The 27,959-nt window shown below is 40.4% G+C and overlaps 1 protein-coding gene across 4 annotated transcripts in view; it reads right to left on the bottom strand.

Moving 5' to 3' along the window:
• The window catches only part of KCNH7 (potassium voltage-gated channel subfamily H member 7), a 398,373-nt gene extending 373,326 nt beyond the window's left edge, over window positions 1-25,047 (bottom strand). For all 4 annotated transcript variants that reach the window (XM_075609207.1, XM_075609205.1, XM_075609209.1 and 1 more), the window contains exons 1-2: window positions 24,597-25,047; window positions 21,115-21,345 (exon numbers count right to left, since the gene is read on the bottom strand). In XM_075609207.1, coding sequence (XP_075465322.1) covers window positions 21,115-21,345; window positions 24,597-24,672 — 307 coding nt within the window. In that variant the 5' untranslated portion in view covers window positions 24,673-25,047. The remainder of the gene's footprint in view (window positions 1-21,114; window positions 21,346-24,596) is intronic.
• Window positions 25,048-27,959: the final 2,912 nt, after the last annotated feature.

Below are 27,959 nucleotides of genomic sequence, written 5' to 3'. Positions count from 1 at the left end.
TAAGCTAATATCGCAGATGCACTAAACACTGTTATTGTTAGCGAATAGAAACAATGTTACGATGAATTGGTCACACCTAAACTTGCCATTATTTCCAGCCAGGCTATGATTATCCTAACATTATTTCATAGGACTCCTTATAAAGACAAATACAAGTTAAAGCTAAAGGAAAATGTTGTACCCTAATACAGGGTGTGCAAACCTTTTCCCCTACACCCCTCTGCCAGATCTCCCCCCTGCTCGGGTCCCCTCCTTACCTTGTCTCTGGTGTCATGATGTCATGTTGCCATGGCCCCCCAGTCCTAATATATTCTTTTGGTCTGGCACTTAACACTTTGTATTAAAATAGTTCTAAGTGTCAAGCCAAGATATATATTATAAATACTATAACATTAATAAACACATGCGTTATACGTTAGTGCGCTGGTTGTTACATTTTTCCTCATGCGCATTGTATTGTTTAACACATCTGCAGTATTAATGAACCTGTGTTTTAGTCAGGGGAAACCTGATTTAATTCCCGATACCAGCTCTTTGTTACCTTGGGCAAGTCACTTTATCTCCCTGTATATCAGACACCAAAAACACAGATTGAAAGCTCATCTGGGCAGGAACAATGTTTGTAACAATTCTCTATGTGCTGTATACCGTACACTATACTGTAATTGTGAAGCACTTTGAGTCCCATTGGGAGAAAACTAGTACATGAAATAAAGTTATTATTTAAGTTATTATTAATGCATTTCTCATTACGATACTGCTTTTGGTGACGGATGCTGTTTTTGCATATAATTGCTTTAGTGGATACCTGTTAAACAGTTAACCTGACATTATTTGCCCTGATTTAACGGAACTTAGTGTATCTGGCCCTTTGTACCCGATTTCCCCTATTTGATAGCATATGTCAATTAGTTCATGAAGCCTGAAGGCACAAAAAGCCCTATGCAAAAGAGCTCGGCTGTAACATCCATCTATTAGTGGCAATCCATCACTATCCCTAATTTGTCCCATTGCACTAATGAGCAAGTGCAAGAGAGAGAGAGAGAGTGATTATAGACAACATCAAGGGAATATAGGGGAGTTATAAATAATATAATAATGGCATAATGTATGTTAAACTTTCAATGAACCATACTCATTTTTCTTTCTTTTATTTTATCAGAATCATTAGGGTCTTTGCAGTGGAACTAATCTATTTTTACATTTGGGAACCCCAGGTCCTGAGATATTCACCTTTTTAGTTGCCAGTGTTTTTACTCCCATTAGGGAAATCAATATTGGCCTTAGTCCCGCAAGCTAACAGGAGACCGCAAGGTTATCGGGACATGATGTGGTGTCTTCATATTGGACATCTGCCATGTTTGAATTTACAGGAAGAATACAGGAAACTAAAATGATAAATATCCCAGAACCCAGGGGGGTCCCCAGAGCTACAAATAGAACCTCGCCCCCGTTCTGCAAAAGAGAACACCTCTCCCCCGGTTCTACACTGGAGGACACCTCATCCTGGTTCTGCACGGGAGGACACCTCATCCTGGTTCTGCACGGGAGGACAGCTCACCCCTGGTTCTGCACTGGAGGACACCTCACCCCCCAGTTTTGTGGTTCAGCACCGTAGGACACCTCAACCCCGGTTCGGCACCGTAGGACACCTCACCCTGGTTTCGCACGGGAGGACACCTCACCTCCGGTTCTGTACCGAAAGGCACCTCACTCTCGGTTCTGCACCGGAGGACACTACAACCCCGGTTCTGCACTCCCCTGATGCATACTGTTTTTTAAACATATTTACATATTCGCATCTTTCAAATCATATTGCGCAAATAATGAACATTTAAAAAAATGTTTTATACAGTACTTCAAATTCTAACATATTACTAAAGAGAGTTAAGATCAGAATTTGTCTAATATTCTGTGAACTGCAAATTAGCTAATGTATTTAATATTAATGTTGGTACCTGCAGTGCAAAGAGTAAGAGGTTGGTCTCAAATGTAATGCTCTGTTAAATGTTATTGAGACATTGGTTAGGCATTTGAAATTATTTCTGTCTGTACAATTTTAACATTCCAGTTTTATTATAAATAATGAAAGAAAACCCAGTTATTAAGTAATTAGGAAACTAGAAGATCTTGACAAGAGAAGCTGTGTGCAGTGACTTTGAGCTATTTTACTGTAAAGTTTTCAAAAAGTATTTCTACAAATGTATCCCATCCCCATGTTATATATGGAAACGAAATAGAAATATGTATATACACAGGCGGCACACTTTATTTGAGTACGGCTCATTCCGCAAGCCGGGATATGTCCCGGCTTGCGAGCCGCACTCGCTCAGCGTGCCGCGCATCACCGATGCGCGGTCACGTGTCATCGGGTGCCTGTGCCGCCTGTATGCGTGCCCAGGGCTCCCCGAGGGAGCCCTGGTGTCGCGCGGATGTGAGGACGGCGGCGGGACGTTCCGGCGGACCCGGTGAGGAGAGGGGGAAGCCCCGATCGGCGGGCCTCTCCTCCGAGGCTTCGGTGCGCGCCCGGCACCCTCCGGCGCGCGCCAGGTTACTGCTGCGGCCGAGAACGGGCAAATGCTCGAATAAACTCGGCCGCAGCAGTATATATATATATATTTAGTGGTATGAAATCAATAGGAGTACTGTATAAGACGAATCATTCAATTTTGAAGGAGTAAATGAGCAAAAATTAAAGGACTGGTCATCAGCGACGTGGAATCTATTGGAAATAATGAGAGGATGAAATGGGCACTACATGAGAAAGTAGGGAGGTTGTTGTAAGTCTCCAAGTCTACTTAACAATTATAGGTGAAGTGGTGTAAGCGGTCACTGCAACAGGAACTCTGCCAAAGGAGATAAATAAATAAAATCAGCTTTATTGAACTTAAATGCTGCGCATCACAGAGAGCACCTCTGACGCGTTTCGTTCCGTTGTGGAACTTTATCAAAGTTCAATAAAGCTGATTTTATTTATTTATATCCTTTGGCTGAGTTCCTGTTGCAGTGACCACTTACACCACTTCACCTACTATTACATTTTTGCTGGAGCACGCAGGCAACTACTTGCTGACTGGGGAGCCGTGTCTCCCGCACAGCGTGAGCGCCCGGGGCCGCCCCCTAGGGTTACCAAGGAGCGCTGGAGCGCACACCACGCTGTAACCGTCCCAGCACAACAACCTTTCCTGGCGATGACGTCATCCACAAGCGCGGCGCTTGTTCATCTGGGACCGACAGGATTACACGGGCAGTGAAGACACCAGGTCGGGTAAGGGCAGCAGGGGGTAGTATCCGTGAGTACACGAGAGGGGCATCCGTTGGCTGCTTCTTTTACTGTCTCTATCTATCTCCTGCCCACTAGCCCCCAACCCAGGTATTTAGTCTGTTTCCCGTTTTCTTTATGACATTTACCCTATATTGCTTTAGTGTCAGCAGAGTTGCCATTTTATCATTGTATTGGTCAGACACTGCCTATATACAAACACCCAGTCGTGTGTGTGGTTGTTGAGCACCAGACATTGTGGGGTTTATTCCCCTTGCTATACATACTTAACAATTATGAATGAACACTGCTCCTGGTACCTTACAAAAAACAAACAACAACAAAAACATGTTTACTTACAATACAGTAGTGTTGGCATAGTGTTACTGCAAAATTATACCAGTACCAATATATCTCAATGTATCACTGCTAAGGAAATATTTTATTTAATTATTTTTATGAAAAGTATATATTTGTAGCATGTTGAGAAATAGTGGTCATCCAATATGCAGGATACTATTTGATGTAAATTAAACAAATATATGTTATAGAAGCATGAAGCACAGTTAATTATTGCATGAGACTGTATGCTTTAGTTTTTCAGGGGTAAAAGATAAAGTATTTGGCATGTTCAATAATAAAAACAGGTAGGGCATTTTCCTTTCCGCATTCAGCCACATCTAGTAAGCCAAGCAATTTATACACTATGCCTAAAGGCATTAAGTTAAAGCTGACAGTGAAGGAAATATTAACAGTGTTTTCTTCTAGCGGTAAAAGCTATCCTCACCAAGGTAATGATAATTTCATTTGAAATGATGTGTAGAATGTATAACATATTGTATATCCAATTATACATTTGAAAACCCGTCAATAATACTATTTTGTGCTACTTCAGTTGGGTCACTTAAGTGGAAATTGAGGTGTTGGGAATTTCAAGTGGATTATATGTGCTAGACAAATTGTGTGAAATACAAATCGGTGCTCTGAATGGGCAATAAGAGCTAGTAAATTACACAACTTGCTACAGTTTAAATACCATTCAGACCTAATATGTTCAGTTGCACACAAGAAGCTGCAGCATGGGCTGGTGTACATTAAATGTGCATTTAAAGGGTTAATTTGTCTCCTGTTTTATAGTAAGGGTATAAAGATAATGTGGCTGCACTAAATAATATGCAAATCATAAACCATGTATAGATTAGTTTAACACAAACAATAGAGGGCGATGGTAAGCAAATTGCATCATTTTCATCTTGCATCAATGTATGAAGGTCATTGCTTTAAGATTTAGGAAAACGTCACAATGATTATAACAAGATATATCAAACTCTGCTTCTCTGCACATCACTTTTTAATCTTATATGAGTGTCAGATTTAAACTTCTCTGGATAACAAGCAACATCACATCTAGGACTCTTTCTTATATTTGAGGCAGAACATATAATGTGTAGTGGACAAATGTTTCAGTGTTTGGGACTCAAGGCATTACCAAATATTGCTCTGAGTTGTAGGCAAGTCCAGCATGCATATGGATAAGGTTCACTATTTAAACAGCTACAGTATTTAACCTGAGTTAAATTGAATTTATAAATAGGAAGTTGTGCATATTACTTTTACAGTTTATTTGTATATACACACTAACCTACACGGATTTGTCCCTTGCGTATTGCATATTTCACAAATATGATTCTGAAATAGCTCTGATGCAAATAGAACATACAATGCATTGCTATGGTTACTTGGTCAATAATCTGTCCATTTGTTCCTAAATATTCCTGTACTGGTTATTGCTATATCATAATATGAATACATTCTGCCTTTCAAAGTGTGTAAATACTAATTCTACATTTCTGTTGATCTATTTATACAATTGCAAATGCTTTTTGTATTCAAATGTGAGAGATATATTTCATACTTTCTTAACCCATTAAAGCACAACGGCAAATAAAGAACATACTGTACCCTAAGCAAACATCCTGCTCTACTGTAATACCTAAAATATTGCATTTAGATTTATGCTCTAATGTGATATGTTCAAAATTGTAATGAAAATGTTAAAAACAAAGACAACATCTGAAATTGTAGCCTCATAATGTTGAGAAATGTACTACGTGTACTGTATATATATATAAATATACCAGGTGAAGAAGAATGGCAAAATTTGTGTTGACCTTAAAGAAGCAGGAGGCAGAAGAATCTCAATGCACAACAGAATCTCTGAGCTTTCCACTTTCACAGGTCTCGGTGCAAAAGTAATGTGACAAACTCGTGTCCATTAGGAGTTAGTTGTGATAAACATGATAAAAAGTGAATTCATGTTAATCTTTTAAAGACATCGAGGGTGTAAACAAGGTACAGAACTAAAGTATGTTTCAGGAACAGTGGAATGCTAGAACAAGGAGTTCGGATGCTAAAACGTGTATTAGAAAGTATGGTACTTCTTCACTGAAGGGGTAGCGGGTTGCACCTCTCAAAAAAGGAGGGTAACACGGTAAAGGAATTAAAAACTTATTGATTAGACGCGCTGACATCCTGAATATAGAAAAAGCCACTGATCATATAGGATCGGATGTTTTATTGCAGGTAGAAAAATGAACAGGCTAAATGGACAATGCTGACAATTTCTAAATTGCTATACTTCCATGGTAAAGATTGTTTTTATTTTCCCCATTTCCTTTGTCTGCTTAGCAATTATAGATGTACTGTACAGTAACCCATGACATTGGTTACAGTGATAAAAAAAACACATCACAATATGACTCAGAATATCACAGGTTCTCCATTAGATTAAGTGATAATACTCTACGGTAAAATGCACTATCTATCTAATCTATCTATCTACTTAAGTTATGGTGGGTAAAAAAAAAGTGACAAAAACCCTCCACAGTAAAGCATATAGCAAATGGAAATATTACTGTGTGCTCATTTGCATGTCTTAGACAGGTCTACAACCCTGCCTTTCACCATTCCCAGAATCCTTGCTCGAGTGGAAGCACTGTGTGCTGGGTGATAATGGTGAAAGACAGGGTTGCAGACCTGTCAAAGACCTGCAAATGAGCACACAGTAATATTTCCATTTGCTATATATCACAGCAGAACTGATAATGACATGGGGTACAGCTTAAGTAGATATGACTAGATGGCTTGAATTGCCTTCAGTGCTACTACTCCACAGCCTTGAAGATAAAAACAACCTCTCTGTAGATCAGGTTTAAGCTTTGTGTCATAAACAAATAATTAGAATCATAAAATAACAGAACTTTCTCCTGCATTGATTATGAATATCTGTTGGCTTGCTATCAGTGTATTATAGTCAGTTTAAGTAAAAGAATTACAGTTAGAAACACTTACATACAGTAGGTAAGTTGTTTTAAGGCACTTCAGTAAGAATAAACTGGGTCAGATTGTCCACCGGTATAGTCTCAATCCTCCTGATAGACTGCCGGGTGTTTCCTGTCGTTCTCTATCCACCTCCTCTCGATCGCCGGCGTGATCCAGCTTCCGCGTCACGTGACTCATGGCTTGTGACGTCAGCGTACGCGTCGTCAATCGGGGGGTTGGGCTTCAATCGAGGGGTGAGTGTCGGCTGAAGCCCAACCCCCCGATTGACGACGCGTATGCTGAAGTCACGAGCCATGAGTCACATGATGTGGAAGCGGGATCACGCCGGCGATCGAGAGGAGGAGGACAGAGAACGACAGGGAACACCCGGCAGTCTATTAGGAGGATTGAGACTATACTGGTGGACACTGTGACCCAGTTTATTCTTACTGAAGTGCCTTAAAACAACTTACCTATGTAAGTGTTTCTAACTGTAATTCTTTTACTTAAACTGACTATATTACTCTAAGGGTTTTGCGCTTTTTGTTTTTATTTCTATAGTTTCCTCCGGACCTGAGGGTTGGATCCGGTTCTAAGAAACTGCATACCGATGTAGAGATTGTATTGGACTCCAAGATTATTATGTACATTGGATCACTTACTTATACAGTGTATTGCATTTATTTGTTAATACTTTCATTCATTTTTTTAAGTTATTTGAATTTACATATCAATCATATGTAGGCAAGAGCGCCAGCTGAACTATTAATACATATAATCCATATTTTACAGGGATCTCTTCCCTTGATATTTTTATTTTAAAATATTCATATATTTGTTTGAGATCTATCAGCACTCTTCCAATACATTTTTTTTATCAGTGTACTAGGCAGATTAAATATGGAAATGCTTAAAAACAATATTTCATAAAAAAACGTTTTCTAGGAATAAAAACAGTTTTACATTTGGTGCTTCAAGCAAGGGTGCAATTGTGGTAATATTTTTTTTAATTAAAGATTTGTTTAACAGATTCCCATCTGGCTTTGACATATTTAATTAGAAATAGATATGGCGTGTGATGCCAAGCATTGTTTTTCCTGTACTAAATTAATGTTTTATGATTTGTTAGTTGAGATTTTTTTTTTAAACATTTGTGCATTTTTATGAAAGAATTTAATGTTTGACATTCACCAGCCAAGGAGATCTCACAAAAATGCTAAGCTTCTCAAAACAATTGGCATCAAGTCTTATTTAGTGCTTTATCTTCAGCCAAAAAATTACCAACTACTGCACTTGAATATCTCTTGGTTTGCAGAGACCACAGGAGAGATTCACCAAGCTGCCATAATGGATATAAGAGCTAAATATACGTTAACGCCTATTGACCAATTATATGAGTTTCATGAATCACATCCTTTTAAGTTTGCCGTATAGCCATATCCGCACACTGGAGATTCAAGTCCAATTCAGTTGCTGGGAAGTAACTTGTAGGGCACATTATCTCGCCTCACAGTTTTGCACTAACGTTTCTACGCATTGTACAATTGTTGTGAAAGTAGGAAAATGCGGGCAAATAAACCCTGTGCTTGGCTTTGTTAGATACTCTAACACCATAAAATGGGCAAAATATTTTGCAAATGTGTATCTTCCTGGGGACAAAAATGTCAAGTTATTCATTATTTGTATTTATGCGCATCTCTAGTTTAGAGTCCAGTTTAAAATGTTAGTACTGTACATAATTTCTCATGATCACTACTAAACTCTCCAGCAGAAAAAAAGGAAAAGTATGCACTATATGCACAAATTCGCTTCATAAAATAATGTTCTAATAGTGGTACTAGAAGTAAACACCTGATTTGTTGATGTACTAAAAGGGGGGGAAATCTACATAGAAGATTTTACAGCCATTCATGAATGGAATTGAACTGTCCTCCAGCAAGAAGGAAAAGGTGTCTGATCTTCTTTAAGAGCTTCCAGTTGCAAAATCTGGAGAGAAAAAACTGTGAAAACAGAAAGCACCATATTCATTAAAGTAAAAAAAAAAAACAACTATTGTTTTTAATGGGAGCTTTTATTTATACAACATCCATTCCCCTGGCTACGAATGGTGTCACATCAGATGAGTCCATAAATACATCATTGCCCACTCTCTCAGCCATATAGATGGTGTGTGGGTAAGTGCTGGTTGGATGTGAATGAAAGTGCAGTATAAAGTATACATAGGCGCAATGTACTTTTATAAAAGAAAATGGTATTTATTGAACAGCCGCTCAACACAGTTCACATCGTATATTGTTAGTCAGAGAATTTTATGCCACTTCAGACCAGGCTATTTTTTTGATGCAAAGATAAAAAATGAAATGAGGAATACATAATCCGTTGTGTCAAGCTTTGTTAAGTGATTAGTCAACTAGGTTTCTCATTGAGATCTCTCGAGGAAAGTACTGCTCCAGGCGAGCATTATGTCTGCGTTTGAGTAAAATATTTTTGTATTGTATTGTTAAAAATTGCTATCTTTATATACATAATTTTACAAATTATTTATTTGTAACCCTTATCGAGATAAAATAGATATTAAAAACACAATGTATTCTGTCTAAGAACTTCCACACAACCCAACCTAGGGCCTCATGCTACAAGCAGCGATAAGCCCCTTATTGGCAAAAAAGCCTACAGCGATTCAGAAGCCCCAATAAGCTGGCAATAAGAGCAAAAATTGCTAAGTTTTTTTGCCAGAAAAAAATCTCGCCAAACGCGCAGCGATAAGCCACTTATCATCACTTATCGCCAGCTTCTCGCTCGATTCTAGTAGCCTCGACCAGCGTATCGAGGCTGATCACTGCTGTAGAATGCAGATTTCCTCTCCAAATCATCCCGCCACAAAAAGTTGGCAAGAAGGTGGGGAGAAGCTGCCGAGAAGCAGCGAGATGGCATTTAGAAAAAAATGCATTTTTCCTGCATCGGATTGATGCGGGAGACTCCGGAGCTGATACCCATTAATATCAGCACTGGAGACCCCCGGCATGAATCAGATGCATGAAAAATGCATTTACAGGCAACATAATTACCTTAACGGCTAACCGCTAAGGCAATGAAGGGGTTACTAGTATAACGTGTGATGTCAGACGTCCAGACTAGCGAGGACGTGAGGACACGACTGAGCTGAGACTACAGGGGACAGACTCAGTTACATCAGACGTCCACGGGAGGCGGGACGGTGAGCTGGTGTGGCGTACGGCCTCTTCTTTACACTATTGCAGTGTTATGTGCCCATTTTAATTTGTTTTATTTTTAAAGATAAACATTGTTATACTTAGTTGATCTGCGCTATGTAGTTCTTTCTCATCTCTCCACTGGGGAAGTTTTCTCTGAGTACTGAGAATACTGCTGAGCTGAACCATACCTGTTTGGGAGAGAATGCCACACATACACACTGCCTTTGATTATCTTACAGCTTCTAAAAGAGCCAAGATTACAGCTAATATTAGCTTATTGGTGTATTACCCCTGAACTTAGATTGTCTATGTGTTTTTTGTTTCTCTTATATGCTCCCCCTGGATTTTGTGAATGAAGGGGTTAACCAGCAGTGCCATGCTTATTGTGGGTAGCGAGGGTGGGTGAAAGTGGATTTTGACCTTTGATGGGTGTTTAGGCCTTGCTAAGGTAATGAAGGGGTTAACCCCTCCAGCTACCCACATGGTAGGCCTAAACACCCATCCTTGGTGCTAATACCCCTTCACCCACCACCGCTACACACAATACAAAAAAATACACACAACAGCAATATTAGCCACCTCCTAGGCCACCAAAAACCATTACAATATTTAATAAACAACAATACACAACCCATCCCCTGTGCCTCCACATAAAACCATTATTTTTTTACACACAGGATTAATACCACAGGCCGGCGGGGATATCCGGGTTGTTCCCACGGGTGTCAACAGGCCCCACAGGGCACCCAGGGGGGTTCCCATGGGTGTCTGGGGGCCCTCGGGTGGTCCCCGCTAGGCTCCGTGGGCCTCCAGGTAGTCCCTGCAGGTGTCTGGGGGTCCCCAGGTCATCCCCACAAGTGTCTGGGGGCCCTCTGTGGTTTCCTCTGGTGTCTGGGGGCCCTCAGTTGGTCCCCGCAGGTGTCGGGGGTCCTCAGGTGGTCCCCGTGGTCGTCCGGGGTTCCACGGGTGGTTCCTGTGGGTCCCCGCTGGCCTGTGGTACCATTCCTGTATTTAAAAAAATAAATAAAACATGGCCTACATTTCAATAAATACACCTCCCCCCCACCCCCCCACAGCAAACACATACAGTACAGTAATGTGCAAAATAACTATTATCCAGATATGGATAATACAAGAAATACTAATACAAAAGCATGAATGCCAAAAATACACAATAATAAAACAGATATAACAAGCACCTAAACACCCAGAAACAAACATTAAAACCACTAGCCAACCAAGCAATTAACTAAATAAAACCACTAGCCAATCAATTAAAGAAATAAAACTACTAAGCATTCAATAAAATAATTAAAACCACTAGGCAATCAATTAATCATACCACTAGCCAAAAAATACATTTAATACCTTAAAGCAGTAACCAACACAATAATTAATTCATACAACCACTAGGCAACACATTAATTATAACCAGTAGCCACCAAAATACATCATTAAATAAAATCGCTAACCAATCTGTAAAAAGAAATAAACAAGCCATCACAATTCAAATGAATTTAATCTGAACAAAAAATAAATAGAAAATAAAACAGTCAATAGAATAAATGCATTTACTGTACCAAAAAATATATTGGCTCCCACTGCATTCATCTGTACCATAAACAGGCACAGATTAATACATTAGCATTCAATAGGCAATGAAAAACATAAAAAATCCTATCAAAAAACCTATAAAAAGAAAACTACATACATTCAATATTTACCTTACCTTTAGAAGCGTTGGCCCTCCGAATCCTGGGGAATCAGCAAGCTCTCGTACCGTGACGTCACAAAACACAATCCAACGGCATCCACCGTGAAGATAAAGGACAGGTAACAAAATTCTTCTGTTTTCTTCCATCATCTTCTTCTTCATCTGTGATTATTTCTTGTTTTTCTTTTTCTGTCTTTATCTTCATCTGTTAATCCAATAACCCCATGTTAAATCCACGATGTCGGCCCGATGGCTTCTGTGACGTCAAAGGTCATATTTAAGGCTGTGACGTCTCATTTGGGTGGCAAATCCCACGCTATCTAATTGGCTGTGAAAACCATGTGCCCTTTTTTTTTTTTATGTGACGTCATGAAAAGGACTGAAGCCAGCCAATCAAAATGGCTGTGCTTCATTTCCCTTTAACATGATGTCATAAAATCAAACGTGGCTGCCGTCACATGGTCAACCACAACCAATCAGATTGGGGATGTAGTTCTCACAATCTGATTGGCTGAACTACCATGTGACTGTGGCCTTGTGGGTTTGGTGACATCATGTTAAAAGGGAATGAAGCACAGCCATTCTGATTGGCTGGCTTCAGTCCCTTTCATGACGTCACATAAAAAAAAAAGGGTACTGTATATGGTTTTCACAGCCAATCAGATGGCATGGGAACCATTTGCCACCCAGATGTGACGTCACAGGCCATATTTAAGACAATGACGTCTCATTTGAGCTCAGGAAGCCGTTGGGTCAACAACGAGGATTTAACATGGGGTTATTGGATTAACAGATGAAGCAAACGACAGAAAAAGAAAAACAAGAAATAATCACAGATGAAGAAAGAAGAAGATGATGAAAGATTACAGAAAGATTACAGAAAGAATAATTTTGTTACCTGTCCTTGATCGTCATGGTGGATGGCGTTGTATTGTGTTTCGTGACATCATGGTACGAGAACTTGCTGATTCCCTAAGATTTGGAGGGCCAACACTTCTAAAGATACTGTAAGAGAAATATTGAATGTATGTACTTTTATTTTTACAGGTTTTTTGATTGGATTTTTATTTTTTTATGTTTTTCATTGCCCATTGACTGCTAATGTATTATTCTGTGCCTGTTTATGGTACAGATGAATACAATGGGAGCCAATGCATTTTTTGACAAATGCATTTCTTCTATTGACTATTTTATTTCCTACATCTTTTTATTGTTTAGATTAAATTCATTTGAATTGTCATGGCTTGTTTTTTTCTTTTTACAGATTGGTTAACGATTTTATTTAACGATGTATTTTGGTGGCTACTGGTTTTAATTAATGTGTTGCCTAGTGGTTGTACGAATTAATTGTTGTGTTGGTTACTGCTTTTGGGTATTAAATTTATTTTTTTGGCTAGCAGTATGATTTATGTAATTGATTGCATAGTGGTTTTAATTATTTTATTGAATGCCGAGTGGTTTTATTTAGTTAATTGCTTGGTTGGCTAGTGCTTTTAATTTTTGTTTCTGGGTGTTTAGGTGCTTGTTGTATCTGTTTTACTCTTGTGTATTTTTGACCTTCATGCTTTTGTGTGACCATTGACTGCTATAGTAGCTTATCATGGCCATATTATATTGCTATGATGTACTACTTTGCCACTCAATGTGTACAGAGTGGGTATAGTAGGTCAGGGGTGGGTGGTTAGGCCACACGGGTGGGTAGTGGGACAGGGTGGGTTAACCCCTTAATTATTATAGCAGTTATTAACCACTTAGGGATTAAGAGGGTTAGGGGCCATTAGATTTTATTTTTTTATGTATTTTTCCTGGCATTGGAGGCATGGCCCTGCAGTATACTGACGAAGACTCCCTTCATGTTGGCAGGGGTAAGTAGAACAGTTTTTATTTACTTTATTTATGCTGGCTAGCTAATGTTGTGTTTAATAATGGGCAAATAATCTATTTTTCATATCTGGATAATAGTTATTTTGCACATTACTGTACTGTATGTGTTTGGTGGGGGGGAGGTGTATCTATTGAAATGTAGGCAATGTTTTTTTTTTTTTCAATACAGGAATGGTATTGCAGGCCAGCAGTGTACCACCTGAAGACCACCCGAAGACACACGGACACCCACAGAGACCACCTGAGGACCACCGGACACCCACAGGGACCACCTATGGGGCCTCTGGGCACCTGCAGGGACCACCCAAGGACCCGCAGACACACGTGGGAACCACCCGAGGGCCCCCAGACACCAATGGGAACCACCCAAGGGCCCCCAGACACCCATGGGAACCCCCTAGGATGCCCTGTGGGGCCTGTAGACACCCACGGGGACCACCCGGGGACCTCTGCCAGCCTGTGGTATTAATCCTGTGTGTAAAAAAAATAAATAATGGTTTTATGTGGGGGCACAGGGGGTGGGTTGTTTATTGGTTTTTACAACATATTTTAATTAAAATGTTATTACTAGTGTAGATGAGCAGGTGTCCCCGGAGCAGAACCTTGTTGATTTGAGGTCCGGGGACCCCCTGCTTCCCGAGATACAGGCCCCATTATAGGGTGCCGGTATCTCCTATGCATGTAAATGTCTTGCGTCACGTGACCGGAACATTTAAATACATAGGAGATACCGGCACCCCATATCGGGGCTTGTATCTCAGGAAGCAAGGGGTCGCCAGACATGAAAACAACACGGTTCTGCCCCGGAGACCCCTTGCTCATCTATACCAGTAATAACATTTTAATTAAAATATTTTTATTTGGGGCGAGATTTGTGCAGAGAGAGAGACGGCTCTCTCTCTCTCTCTCTGCAGCAGAATCAACTTGCCGGGTGAGCCCTTTTTGGAGGGCAGATCATCCTGGCGCCGGCTACTTGTCATTTGTTGAAATGTTGCTATCACTGGTATTCTGGGTTTTCTGCATACCGTGATAGCAGCGTTGTCAAAAATGGGGATTTTAAAACCCTGGCGATTTTTCCTATCGGACTTTACTGCATGAGGCCCGTAATCTTATATTAACCTAATGAATGTGATGGGTTGGTTCCATTGCAATGGACTGTAATTTAAAAAAATATTCAGTAATGTACAAATTAAAAAAAAATTACATTACATATTTATTATCAGCTAGGCACCACAATTAAACACATTAATCAACAATATTTACTGTATACACATACTATGGTTTCAGAATGCATTTTAAACGTAAACGTAGGCAGCGTGATTGCCATATTTTTTAATCCTGGTTATTTTTCTTAAGGTCAAATTGAACACAAAACATTGAACTAATATCATCTAAGTGTCATCCTCTGTCATTGATAATGATCCTAATAAAATAATTGTAGTAATAATAATAATAATAATAATGATGATGAAAATAGTTGCCTAAGGGCAAATCTTTATTGTCAGCTTGCATTTAGTCATCACTTTCTCTTCTGTGAGTTTCTGTCAGCCTAATGGCTCTATAGAATTGATAACTGGTTTTAGTAATGCTGATTGTGACGCTCTTATGCTATAAGCATTTGGACTACACTGAAAACAGTTTAAATATGAAAAATATCAACACAGGCACAGGGAGATGTACAGGGGAAACAGGAAGGATTAGGAAAGGCAGTAACAAAAACATTTGGGAAATGAGTACAAATGATCGTAGTTCTGGAAATAAAACCCCAGAGCCAATTGCAATAATCACAAGGGAAGACTTGGATATTGTGACTATTACTTGGACATCGTACAATGAAACTCGGGACTGGGACATAGCTATACCAGGTTGCATTGTATTTAGAAAGGACAGATTAGGATGGAAGGGAGGAGGAGCTGCCCTTTATGTAAAGGTCATCCACAGACCACCTGTACAAGTGGATAAATTGGATAGGTGGACATCACAAAGATGACAATTAAAGGAGAGGTAATCATTATGGGAGACTTCAATCTGCCAGGTGTGGACTATTGCAGGCAGAAGCAAGGATTACTTGCAAGGGGCATCTCTCAAGCAATTGGATACAGAGCCAACTCACAATAAAGCAATCCTGAACATACCAAAGGGGAAAGAGTATCGCATGTACTTGTGGTTGAGGACTTAGGTTCCAGTGATCATCAATCAGGCGGGTTTAATATAAAGACATGGGCTAAATCTTACCACACAAAAACTGAGGTTTTAGATTTTAGGAGGACTGACTTTTTAGATATGGGAAATTATGTAAGGGATTGTTTGGCAGGATTGATGTATTTGAGTGAATTTCAAGAGCAATGGGAAAAACTAAAAGATGCAATACTAAAATACATTTGTGTCAGGCAGGTAAGTAAAAATACAAGAAAAAGAAAGCCGATATGGTTTTCAAAGGAGGCGGCAGGTATTGTACAGTAAAAGCTAAAAAGACAGCTATTAAGAAATATAAGCAGACTCAGAGGGAGCATGATAGAGATTTATATCAGGCAGAAGGAGGCTAAGCAAATAATCAGATGTTCAAAGGCCTAAGCAGAAGAGAAATAGACCAGTCAGTAAAGAAGAGCGACACAATCTTTTTAGTTGTATAAAGGAATAGTAAGACCAAATTCAGAAGGAAATAGCCTTGCTGAAAGTGGAATAGGTATAGCAGACCACCATAATATTTATTTTTGATCAGTATTCACAGCTGAAGGAGGTGAACCACAGCGGGTTAAGATCAATATAAATGGACCGGAGTTGGACATACGTCCAATTACATAGGATAATGTACTACTGGAAATTTCAAAACTGAAAGTGGTCAAATGTGGGCCAGATCGGATACATCCAAGGATATTAAAAGAGCATAGGGATGTGCTGCCAACACAATTAACAAATATATAACAGGTGTACTTCCAGATGACTGGAGAAGAGCAAGCATAGTCCCACATCACAAAAGTGGAAGTAGGGAAGAGGCACGTAACTACAGATCGGTGAGCCTGGTGTCAATAAACATTGCTGAAAGATAGAATGCTGACTATCTAAAGTCCAACAACCCACAAGATTCCAGACAGCATGGGTTTTGTGTGGGAGATCCGTGAGAATATTAAGGAGCCACGCATCAGCATAACAGACCGGGAAGAATCCACGGAAGAACTATCTGTTTGCAATCCACTTTGGGTTGTCATCCTTGGCGCCATACAAATCTATTTTGTTATCATACCCATTCTGGTTGTGGAGACAATCAGCTAGACGGAGAGGGAGGGAGAAGGAGTGGCTCAGTGAGTAAAGACACTGACTGACACTGAGATTGCTGCAGGGGAGCCTGGTTCAATTCCCGGTGTCGGCTCCTTGTGACCTTGGGCAAGTCACTTTATCTCCTTGTGCCTCAGGCACCAAAAACATAGATTGTAAGCTCCACGGGGCAGGGACCTGTGCCTGCAAAAATGTCTCTGTAAAGCGCTGCGTACAATTAGCAGCGCTATACAAGAACATGCTATTATTATTATTAGACTGGTTAGGCAGCCTACCAGACTTCAAGGACTATTGGAATTGCATCATTATGTCATTCATAAATGTATATTATTAGCGCTTTTTTTCACTTATTTTCCACTATATTGCAGTAAGGTCTTTGATACTGTCCTAGAAACAAGTTACAATGCTTGGAATTGGACTCTAGGGTGATAGAATGGATAAAAAGTTGGTTGAAGGATAGGTGACCAGTGTAGTGCCTCAGGGATGTGCACTGGGACCAATTTAATGCCAAAAGGCATGGCTTCAAATGACTTTGCCATGGCGTAGCGTGACATCACATGACCCACGACGTCATTTGATGCCGCGTTGCCATGGCAACGCATCGCTGAAGACCCGACAGCCGGTAAGTAAGTGAGGTTACAGAGGCCTCATGCCTCCCCCGGCATTAAATTAAATGCCTGGGGGAAGAGCTCGGGGCCTCTGTAACAGCCCATGCCCCCCCCTGTAAAGTCTCTCGCCCCCCCCATCGGGTGCGCTCCTCAGTTTGCACACCCCTGGCTTACAGGGTAGAAGGGAGAGAGATATGATAGAAACTTTCAAATATATAAAGGTATTCAACAAACTACAGAAGGGAATCATATTCCAAATAAAGAGGAGTGCTAGGGCAAGAAGTAATTATCTGAAGCTGAAGGATGGCAGGCTAATGGGTAAATGTATGTGAATTGACTGAGTAACCGTGTTTATTTAATGTAACAATATTTTGTTATAGCTTTATGCCCAGGAGATTCTTGAAAATGAGAGGTAACGCTCAATGTATTACTTCCTGGTAAAACATTTTATAAATAAATTATGTCAGGCAGTACAGTAATTCTTCACAGAAAGGGAGGTACATTTGTGGAATAGCCTCACAACAGACGTAGGGGCTAATACAGTAAGGAAATTCCAACATGCTTGGGGTAGATTACGCTATCCTAAATACCAAAGCAAGCCATGGATCAAATAGGGTTTGAGGTTATACAGCAAATAGGAAAATGGGCAAACACACAGACCAAGCTATCTTAAAGATCTGATTAAATATGCATTTCGATGTCAAAAACATTATATCTTTATTACCCTTACAAATGTTAGGTGGCTAGCCAGAAAACAATTATATAATAAATAATCTATTTGAAAGCAGAATTGTCCATGGAATAGCTTCCAAAAGGGGCATGCACAAAACTGATAATACGCTATGTGTACAAAAGGAAGCATTTTCAAGTTTGCTATCAAAATGGCCAGTTCATGCAAAACGCCGGACATAATCAGTCACTTATTCTTTGACACCTGTAAAATTGTAATCAATTTCAATGAGATGTGACTCAAAGTTTCATGCATCCTTATGTTTATCCTGTTTATACATCAAGAGAAAAACAAACGTGAATAGCTCTACAGCTTGTACATCTCTGCAGTCCAAAGTAAATAATCTTTTGCAACTAGCAGTCTGTATTTTCTTTACAGATATTCTTGTACCAATCATTTCTTACAAAACATCACTTTTTTCAATGATATATATATATATATATATATATATATATATATATATATACATGTAGAGGTATCAGTACCGTGTTAGCCGAGCTTCAATAATCAAAAAATAAATAGATGATACCGTTCTGTGGCTAACGAAATGCTTTTATTTGTGCGAGCTTTCGAGATATACTGATCTCTTCTTCCGGCGATGTTACAATGAATGAAGCTTCATTCATTGTAACATCGCCGGAAGAAGAGATCAGTGTATCTCGAAAGCTCGCACAAATAAAAGCATTTCGTTAGCCACAGAACGGTATCATCTATTTATTTTTTGATTATATATATATATATATCTTATACTATATTAGTGAAAGCACTGTATGTTTGCCTGCCTGCCTGCATGCATGCATGCCTGCCTGCTGGATGTCCGGTGTCCCTAGCGGCAATCTCATTGGTCCCTTGGCCCGCCCGCCCCCGCACACCTCTCATTGGCCTCACACACTCACACCACCCCCTTGGCCCGCCCCCCACACCTCTCATTGGCCTGAGGCGGAGTGACGGGCCAAAGGTCCAAAAAAATAAATAACACACACACACACACACACACACACACACACACACACACACACACACACACACACACACACCTCTCTCCCCTCTCCAAATCACCTTTTCCCCCTCCCCAGTGGCATCACCTCTTCCCCCTCACCAGCGGCATCACCTCTTCCCCCTCCCCAGCGGCATCACCTCTTCCCCCTCCCCAGCGGCATCACCTCTTCCCCCTCCCCAGCGGCATCACCTCTTCCCCCTCCCCAGCGGCATCACCTCTTCCCCCTCCCCAGCGGCATCACCTCTTCCCCCTCCCCAGCGGCATCACCTCTTCCCCCTCCCCAGCGGCATCACCTCTTCCCCCTCCCCAGCGGCATCACCTCTCCCCGCTCCAAATCACCTCTCCCCGCTCCAAATCACCTCTCCCCCCTCCCCGCTCCAAATCACCTCGCTTCCCGCAGCTGCCACGCGGCGCGTAAGATGGCGGACCCCCTTCCTCCCTCGCGGCGCCGAGTCAGACGGTGGCGGCGCACGGAAGTACAGGTAGGTGTCGCTCCCCACCTCCGGCGCCAAACGGAACTGAGAAAGGGCGCATCAACTGAGGTGTGTGTGTGTGTGTGTGTGTGTGTGTGTGTGTGTGTGTGTGTGTGTGTCACTGTCCACTGCCCCCCCCTCCTATCCACTGCCCCCCCCTCCTATCCACTGCCCCCCCCTCCTGTCCACTGCCCCCCCTCCTGTCCACTGCGTCCCCCCTCCTGTCCACTGCGTCCCCCCTCCTGTCCCCCCTCCTGTCCACTGCCCCCCCCTCCTGTCCACTGCCCCCCCCTCCTGTCCACTGCCCCCCCCTCCTGTCCACTGCCCCCCCTCCTGTCCACTGCCCCCCCCTCCTGTCCACTGCCCCCCCTCCTGTCCACTGCCCCCCCTCCTGTCCACTGCCCCCCCTCCTGTCCACTGCCCCCCCTCCTGTCCACTGCCCCCCCCTCCTGTCCACTGCCCCCCCCCTCCTGTCCACTGCCCCCCCCCTCCTGTCCACTGCCCCCCCCTCCTGTCCACTGCCCCCCCCTCCTGTCCACTGCCCCCCCCCTCCTGTCCACTGCCCCCCCCTCCTGTCCACTGCCCCCCCCCCCTCCTGTCCACTGCCCCCCCCCTCCTGTCCACTGCCCCCCCCCCTCCTGTCCACTGCCCCCCCCTCCTGTCCACTGCAGGAAATGCAGGGGGAGGAATCCATGCCTTTGAGGCGCCCCCCCCTCCCTTTGACGCCCCCCCCCTCCCTTTGACGCCCCCCCCCTCCCTTTGACGCCCCCCCCCCCTTTGACGCCCCCCCCTCCCTTTGACGCCCCCCCCTCCCTTTGACGCCCCCCCCTCTCCCTTTGACGCCCCCCCCTCTCCCTTTGACCCCCCCCCCTCCCTTTGACGCCCCCCCCCCTCCCTTTGACGCCCCCCCCCTCCCTTTGACGCCCCCCCCCCTCCCTTTGACGCCCCCCCCCTCCCTTTGACGCCCCCCCCTCCCTTTGACGCCCCCCCCCTCCCTTTGACGCCCCCCCCTCCCTTTGACGCCCCCCCCTCCCTTTGACGTCCCCCCCTCCCTTTGACGCCCCCCCCTCCCTTTGACGCCCCCCCCTGCCTTTGACGCCCCGCGCGCACACACTGACTGACTGCCGCACGCACGCACACACTGACTGACGCGCACACAAAGCCTGACTGACGCACGCACACACTGACTGAGGCACACACTGACTGTGTGTGCGTCAGTCAGTCTGTGTGTGTTTGTGTTTCTGCCTCAGACTCACTGGCGCGCGAGCAAACACACAGTGACTGACGCACACACGCTACATGAAGCTGTAAAGGAGGGAGGGAGGGGGGGGACTGGATTGATGTGAATGGGGGACAAACAGAGAGAGGGGGGAGGAGAGAGAGGAACGGGAACATTACATCCCGGGCAACGCCGGGTCTCTCAGCTAGTATATATATATATATATATATATATATATATATATATATATATAATATATATATATATATATATATACACACAAGACCAGCGTTTACATGTATATCAATAACCAATGATGCCTATCAAGATACAGAAAGCATTTTTGTTGGATTTGTTTATTGCAGATTAAAGTAAACTATATTATAAAAAATAGTGAAGATATCGGCCTTACCATCTTTATGATGATAGGTGACCACGACTTTCCTTTCTTCTGAACCTAGAAGTGCTTGAGCAATCTGAGCAATGTCATGTCTCTTAGTCTCCGGCCCATGCAGGAAGTCACAAGTGCATGGTTTCTGCATGACATCTGGTCGTGAGAATCCAGTCATCTCACAGAAGCCATCATTGCAGTAAATAATAGCACAATTTTGAACTCTGGCATTAGCAATGATGAAGTTTTTATCTGTAACAGGAAGGCATAACACAATATTTAATACATAAGCAAGCTTGTTATCCACTAAATGTAGTGTATGTTTTCGTACTTAGTGTGAGTTCTGAAATGTCAGTGTATTAAATAGACATTCGCAGTACAATTGAGCTGATTAAACTAATTAGATCCCCTGTCTGCATGAATTTTGCAGTGTCGTTTGTGAGGTAGAAGATTTTAAGTTGTTTCGTTGAGAAAAGAACTGTAACTAAACATTTGTATGCTTAGGTTTTCATGTGAGACAAATAGCCCAATGACATCTGTAAGATACTAGAAGAATGTACAGTGTATGTATATTGGACATAGAATAAAGTGTATCAATGTATCATCAAATATTTGTTTTATAGTCCATCAAAATCATTATATTCTACCTTAGCTCATATTCTAGCTCACTTCCTTTGATATGTATAGTATTGTAAGTAATGTTTGCAAAATCAGTCCTGTTTGTGATAAATGTAAATTTGTGTGTAGTAATTTTAAATTATAGGTATTGTGTTCCAAATGAGAAGGGAATAAAAACTCAGGGACTTCAAGAGACAGTCCCATCTTGGACCAAAAAAGAAATATTTTTTTAATAGGTTAAAAGTAGATGACTACCCTTTACAAAAAAATAAGTACTTTAACACATTAATGTTTCCATGATTGCTTGATGTTTATGTAGACAAAATCTATGAAATCTTTCAGCTGAAGAACTGTGAGTTACTGATTATACAACAGCTCAGGCTGTTATCATGTGTTACCAGAACTGTGTTATCTTGGTTGATTTTGCATGTGAATCTTCCTCTATAGAGGTTTGCATACTGTAGCTCTCTTTCCCTTGTATTGTTCTCAACAATGGTACATTTATTAATAACAATAAAGAATATTGGGCATTTACACTGGAAAGGGGTTGCAAACTTTTACTGCAGGCCATACTGTAGCTGCCTAGTTTGTATGTCAACGTAAATGTTTTTGGTGAAGGAGTCTGCCTTTGTTGCTTTTTCAAAATGCTACTCAATATTATAATATAGGTACAAATTGTAGGTGGTTTTATGTTGCTGATTTTGAAAAGTATATTGCATTCTTTCAAAGCAGGGATCATGAGCTCATGCCATATTATGTCGAATGTCTGTATGACAGAAGCACTTAAATCCTGCATATTCAATAAGTCTATTTCAGTGTTTACTGTATCTTATAGTGTTCCTGTTTTATGCACTTCATACATCAACATCTTCTAAATGTATTATATATGGGTAACTCTGTGTGTATTTAGAATGTAAATATGTATGCAATAATAATAATACATCTACTTAGGAGTCGTTTATTCCTTAGAACAATGTGCCATCTTTCAAATCATAGCCACATTTTGTGATTGCTTTTACATATGCATCACAAATCATGAAAAGCTGTCAGTTGTTAAGCATGTCTGAACTATTCATATAATCATAACTCTGCAACATGATTTATGGAATTGAATACTGTATGTAAGAGAAACCATTGACATGTTACACAGATCTTTCACTTACACAAATGCTGCTTCTAAATTAGTGCAACTAATGACAAAACTCATGTTAACCACTTTAACGTTAATTAACAAAAAAGTTCCTAAACATTTTGATGGATAAGCTAGAAAAACATTGCACAGTGCTGTAGGCAAAACAATTTTAGTTCCTAAACTCCGAGCTATATATTTTTTTTTAGATCTTTCCAGATTTTTTGTTGTTGTTGTAGATTACTTAGATAAGGTATTTAGGTCATGAGTTACTACTATTACCAAAAATATGATTTTCAATTGATGCACTTATCACCATTTTGCACTATAATTTCCCTTACTATGGTTTATATGCTATATCTGTAGTATAGTATGAGCTACATACATGCAGTAGTTCACTATATTGATAAAAAAAAATACACAGCTGTATAATTATACACACATTTTATATAAGGAAAAATAGCATTACGTGAAAATGTAAGCACATTAAAGTAACTGACCCTACAATCTTCAATGCACAGTAGTCTAAAATTAAATAATATAGGAACTAATTTTGCAAGGCTTCCAATTAGCAGCAGAATTCTCATATGTTTAGTAAAAGGCACCAATACGTTTTTTGTTCTTGTCATTTGCATACATATTATAGAGATATGGAAATATCACTTGCTGTGTGGAACACCTGCAGATTTCACTACACTGTTTTTATAGCCTTCGAATGTGAGTTATAAAAATGTATGTCATAGCACTGTATCATCCATGACATATACATAATTAAAATTGAATTGTAAGCTCCAATCAGTGGCAATCTTCTTACCTATTTTATCAGTTTGTAGTTACTTGTTAATATTTGTTAAGTTAGTTTATTTTACTTTTTTGCTGCTTTTCACTTTTCATTATATGGTGCATTTGCTTTACAATTTGTTGGTAATTTATAATAAATTATAGCAATCATAACAAAAAATTAATACTTTAGTGCCCTAGAATTCTGATCATGAACATACATGTGTATTATATGTCAACTGACAAAATAAAAAAAATGAAGTGATTATGGCACCTAGATTTTTTTTTTAACCATATTGCATCTCTCTGTTTCAAGGCTCCAACTCTCATTGTAATACATCATTACATAACCCATTCTTGAAATGCTACCAGCAATGAAATGTTTTGTTCTTGTCATGAACACACTGGATTGCTCTAATATTCAGTATCTGACAAGATCATGAACCTGTCATCTGCATTCCCTGCTTGTGAAAAGGTTGGTACCCTTTCAAAGCAAACTTAATGCTCCTATAAATAAACAGCAAGTCACATACACTTCCCAGGCTTGTCTAGTGTTCTTCAGTGCAAACTCCACGCACACAGAATACTGGGTGTTTGTCTTTTGCCAGTTCATAAAAATGATTAGCACAAAGATAGCACCTGATGTGATGTTTCAGAAGTACCAAGCAGTAGATATACAGTGTTTGTTCCTTGTGAACTTTAAACAATGAATTCATGAGTGACATCATTTTTGAGGGAATAGAGGAGAAACCATATGTACTAAAACTATAGCGCAAAGCAATAAGTAAACCAATTATTAATATTGCTACCCATTATCACGTATTTATTTTATGACTGCAAACAAGAATTAAAAAAATAAATATATACCTACAAACATATATATGTGTGTGTTCACATATATAAATAAACGTCTATACACACACACACACACACACACACACACACACACTATGTCGATGTACTGTACAGTACTTACTTTGTCCTTCAAATTTCCGTATGATGGTTCCCAGGAATGTATTTTGTGGAGCCACATGACCTCTCCTTACAGGCATTTTGGAACTGAGGGTATTCAGTTTCCAAACTGTACACACAATGCTTTCCCGGGATCTCCTTTCCAGCTACTGTCAAAGCCAATAAACGGTCTCCTCTTGTTCCCAAATCATTCTCCTCTGAACAATGAAGCCCAGGGAAGCAGGAGGTAGGGGGGTGGGGTGTTGGTCCTTCTGCCTGCCACCACTTACTTTGATCACGCAGGTGCTACGTCCCCCCTGAAGCAGGGACTGTGAGGGTCTGAGTCCTTTCCCCTCCTCCCTTTCTCACCTCCGTAGCCTCAGGCACAGCTTGCGATGTTATGAGAGGAGGGAGAGCAGGAGGGGGGAGGTAGTTACAGCGCAGGCTCTTTAAGAGGCTGCGTGGCAGCGGGAAGAGCATGTCTCCCTTGCTGCTGTAAAGCCTCTTAAAGAGCCAGTAACAGGGATCCTGGAAACAAACCACAGGTATAGCCGCCTTCCTATGTCTCCATGCAGGCAACTGTCAGCTCTCATTCTGGGCATTTGGAGCTGTCAGCAGCCAGGAAGGAGAATGGGGAGAAGTGAAATAAATTAAAAAAAAAAGATGTATACACTGCACCTACCCTGCCAGAGCATTGGGCAGAACTAACTGATATTTCTACTAACCTGGACAGCTATTACTCTTCTCCTCTTCCCTCCATACACGTAGTCTTACGTAGTATCTCTTATTATGTCTACTTTGTGTGTCAGTGTACTAATATATCTGTGTGTCTACTTCTGTGCATATTGCTGTGTGTTCATGTGTGTGTGTCTGTCATTTCCCAGAATCCCTTGCTGCAGTGGAAACACTGTATGCTGGGTGATAAAAGTGAAAGGCAGGGTTGCAGACCCTCAGACCTGCCTAAGACATGTGAATGTGCTCACAAGTGATCTATTTTATTTAAAAAAAAAAAAAAAAAAAAAAAATATATATATATATATATATATATATATATATATATATATATATATATATATATATATATATATATATATATATATATATATATATATATATATATATATATATATATATATATATATAAAATCAGTGTAGGGTCGCCACATTTAAGTTATTATAATACGGAGCCCCGAAATCCAGTATGAAAGTGTGATGTCATAAAGAGTGATGAAAATAATTTGCAAATACTTCTATTTGCCTTGTATGTTCTGCTTCACCATTACATTTTTTGGTTTTGGCAGGGCGAAGAAAGACACACACTGAACATTATTTGTCATTGTCACTGAAGCTTTCTTTTTTTTAATATAGGTTGGCATTTGGACACATTTGCATTATTGGGTGGGGGGTATTTTGAATATGCGAATAATGGGAATAAACAGATGAAGCAAGTTTTTTTATATATAATTTCATTTTTCAGCCTATTTAGTGGGGTACAGAAAAGGAAAAGGGGGACAAGGGGACAGGTACAATAGTAATCTTAGTACATTGCAATTTCATACATATTTGGTATTATGTAGCCAGGTAGGGACACAACACTAAGGGAGGGTGAAGGGGTATGAGCATTTTAAAATAGACCTATTTTAAAATATATGTTTTTATTAAGATACAGTTTTATCACATCTTTTCATACGGTCTTACAGGGATGTAGAAATGATCCATTTAATGCATTAAGACTGAATTGAAATAGTGGTGGCATATTTAAATGTACAGAGGCTACCATTAAAAGAAAATAATTGTAAATATGATAATTAGAAATATTTTCAAAACATTATTGATTCCATGGTAGTAAATGCTCTGGATCCTTTTTACAATCTGTATCTATTTTATTTTGTGATTCAATTCAGTATTTTTTGTTGTTGTAATAATCACAATAAGATCAAAATGTAAGGTTAAAATTACACAAAACATCTTAAAAAAAACACAACTTTCAAAGGAGATAATGAATTTTTTTTCCTGTAAAAAATTATTGAATTTTTTAAGCATGTTGATTTCATTTTGATAAGCTAAATGAGAAGCGGACCCCCACTGTCTTTGAAGTGGGGGAACCTGATCGAAACGGAGTGCCAGCTTTCCTTGTGATATATATCAAATGGTAATATTACTGTGCTCATTTGCATGTCTTAGACAGGTCAGCATCCCTGCCTTTCACCATTATCACCGAGCATACATTGCTTCCACTGCAGCAATGGATTCTGGGAAATGACATGCAAATTAGCACACAGTGCCACCTTTTGTTCCAAATCCATTTTGACATGAACCCCTTTAATGCTTTACGGTGGAGGGTTTTTGTTACTTTTTTAATCACCATAATTTAACTACTAGTTTTTTCCTGCTACATGGCACTTCCAGTTTAATGTTCAGTCAAACACACACACACACACGCACGCACGCACGCACATACACACACACACACACACACACACACGTCCCTTGAAACTCGTTTAACTCTTTGTCTTGAAGCTTTAACTACTGTCTCCAAACTCCCATGTGTTTAATTGAGAGACAGAGGATGTGTTGGTTAATAATCATCTCTGTGATTTAGGAAAGATGCTGTGGTGTAGAGACTGGGAGTTAAGACGCAGAGGACATTATCAACACTTCAGCACTGGAAATTGAAGTTAATCCCTGAACTAGCACCATGGACAGCTCCACGCTTAGCAACAACCAGACCACTGGTTTTACATTCTTTAACTGCGTTTCTATACTCAATTCCCTCAGGAGTTAGGATTAGATTACTCAGTAAAATAATTTTGTTAATGACAAATCCTTCTTTACATTGTTAAGCGTATGTGTAATCCCCAATGCATTAATTACTCTGATGTGTCACATAGATCATTTTTATTTTAAATTCTCAACAATACGGTATGTCTGTTATAATGTTTATTTTCATATTTAAACATTTATCATATATTACATTATTACGTTTTTAACAAGAATTGAATAAAGTAACTTTGAACTGAAACACTAATTTCACACCTTATCAGTCTTTACCTAACAAGTACATCTTTAGTGCTGCTCCAATTGATAAAGTATTGAACCGGAAAAATCTAATAGATCTCAATAGAAAAGCAAACAAAATGAAAGTACTTTGTGTATGCAAATTAGACAAAGAAATGATGCAAAGAGAGAGCAAACTGTCACAATGCACAGGACCTTCACCGGGAAAGATACAAAGGCGTGTTCTTCATATGCAAAGACTGCAAGGCTCAGACAATATTCTGCTGTCGTACTATTCCCCAGTGGTATGGGGGACGTGGTGTGTTGGAATACTATCCCCTTCCTGCTGTAGCTATTCGTCGTTAGGTTTTGGAGAGATTTATTGGCTGCT

This window comes from Ascaphus truei, chromosome 7, assembly GCF_040206685.1.
Source record: "Ascaphus truei isolate aAscTru1 chromosome 7, aAscTru1.hap1, whole genome shotgun sequence".
NCBI classification, from domain to species: domain Eukaryota; kingdom Metazoa; phylum Chordata; class Amphibia; order Anura; family Ascaphidae; genus Ascaphus; species Ascaphus truei.
Note: the sequence above shows the minus strand (reverse complement) of the source record. Positions and strands in the feature narration are given on the sequence as shown.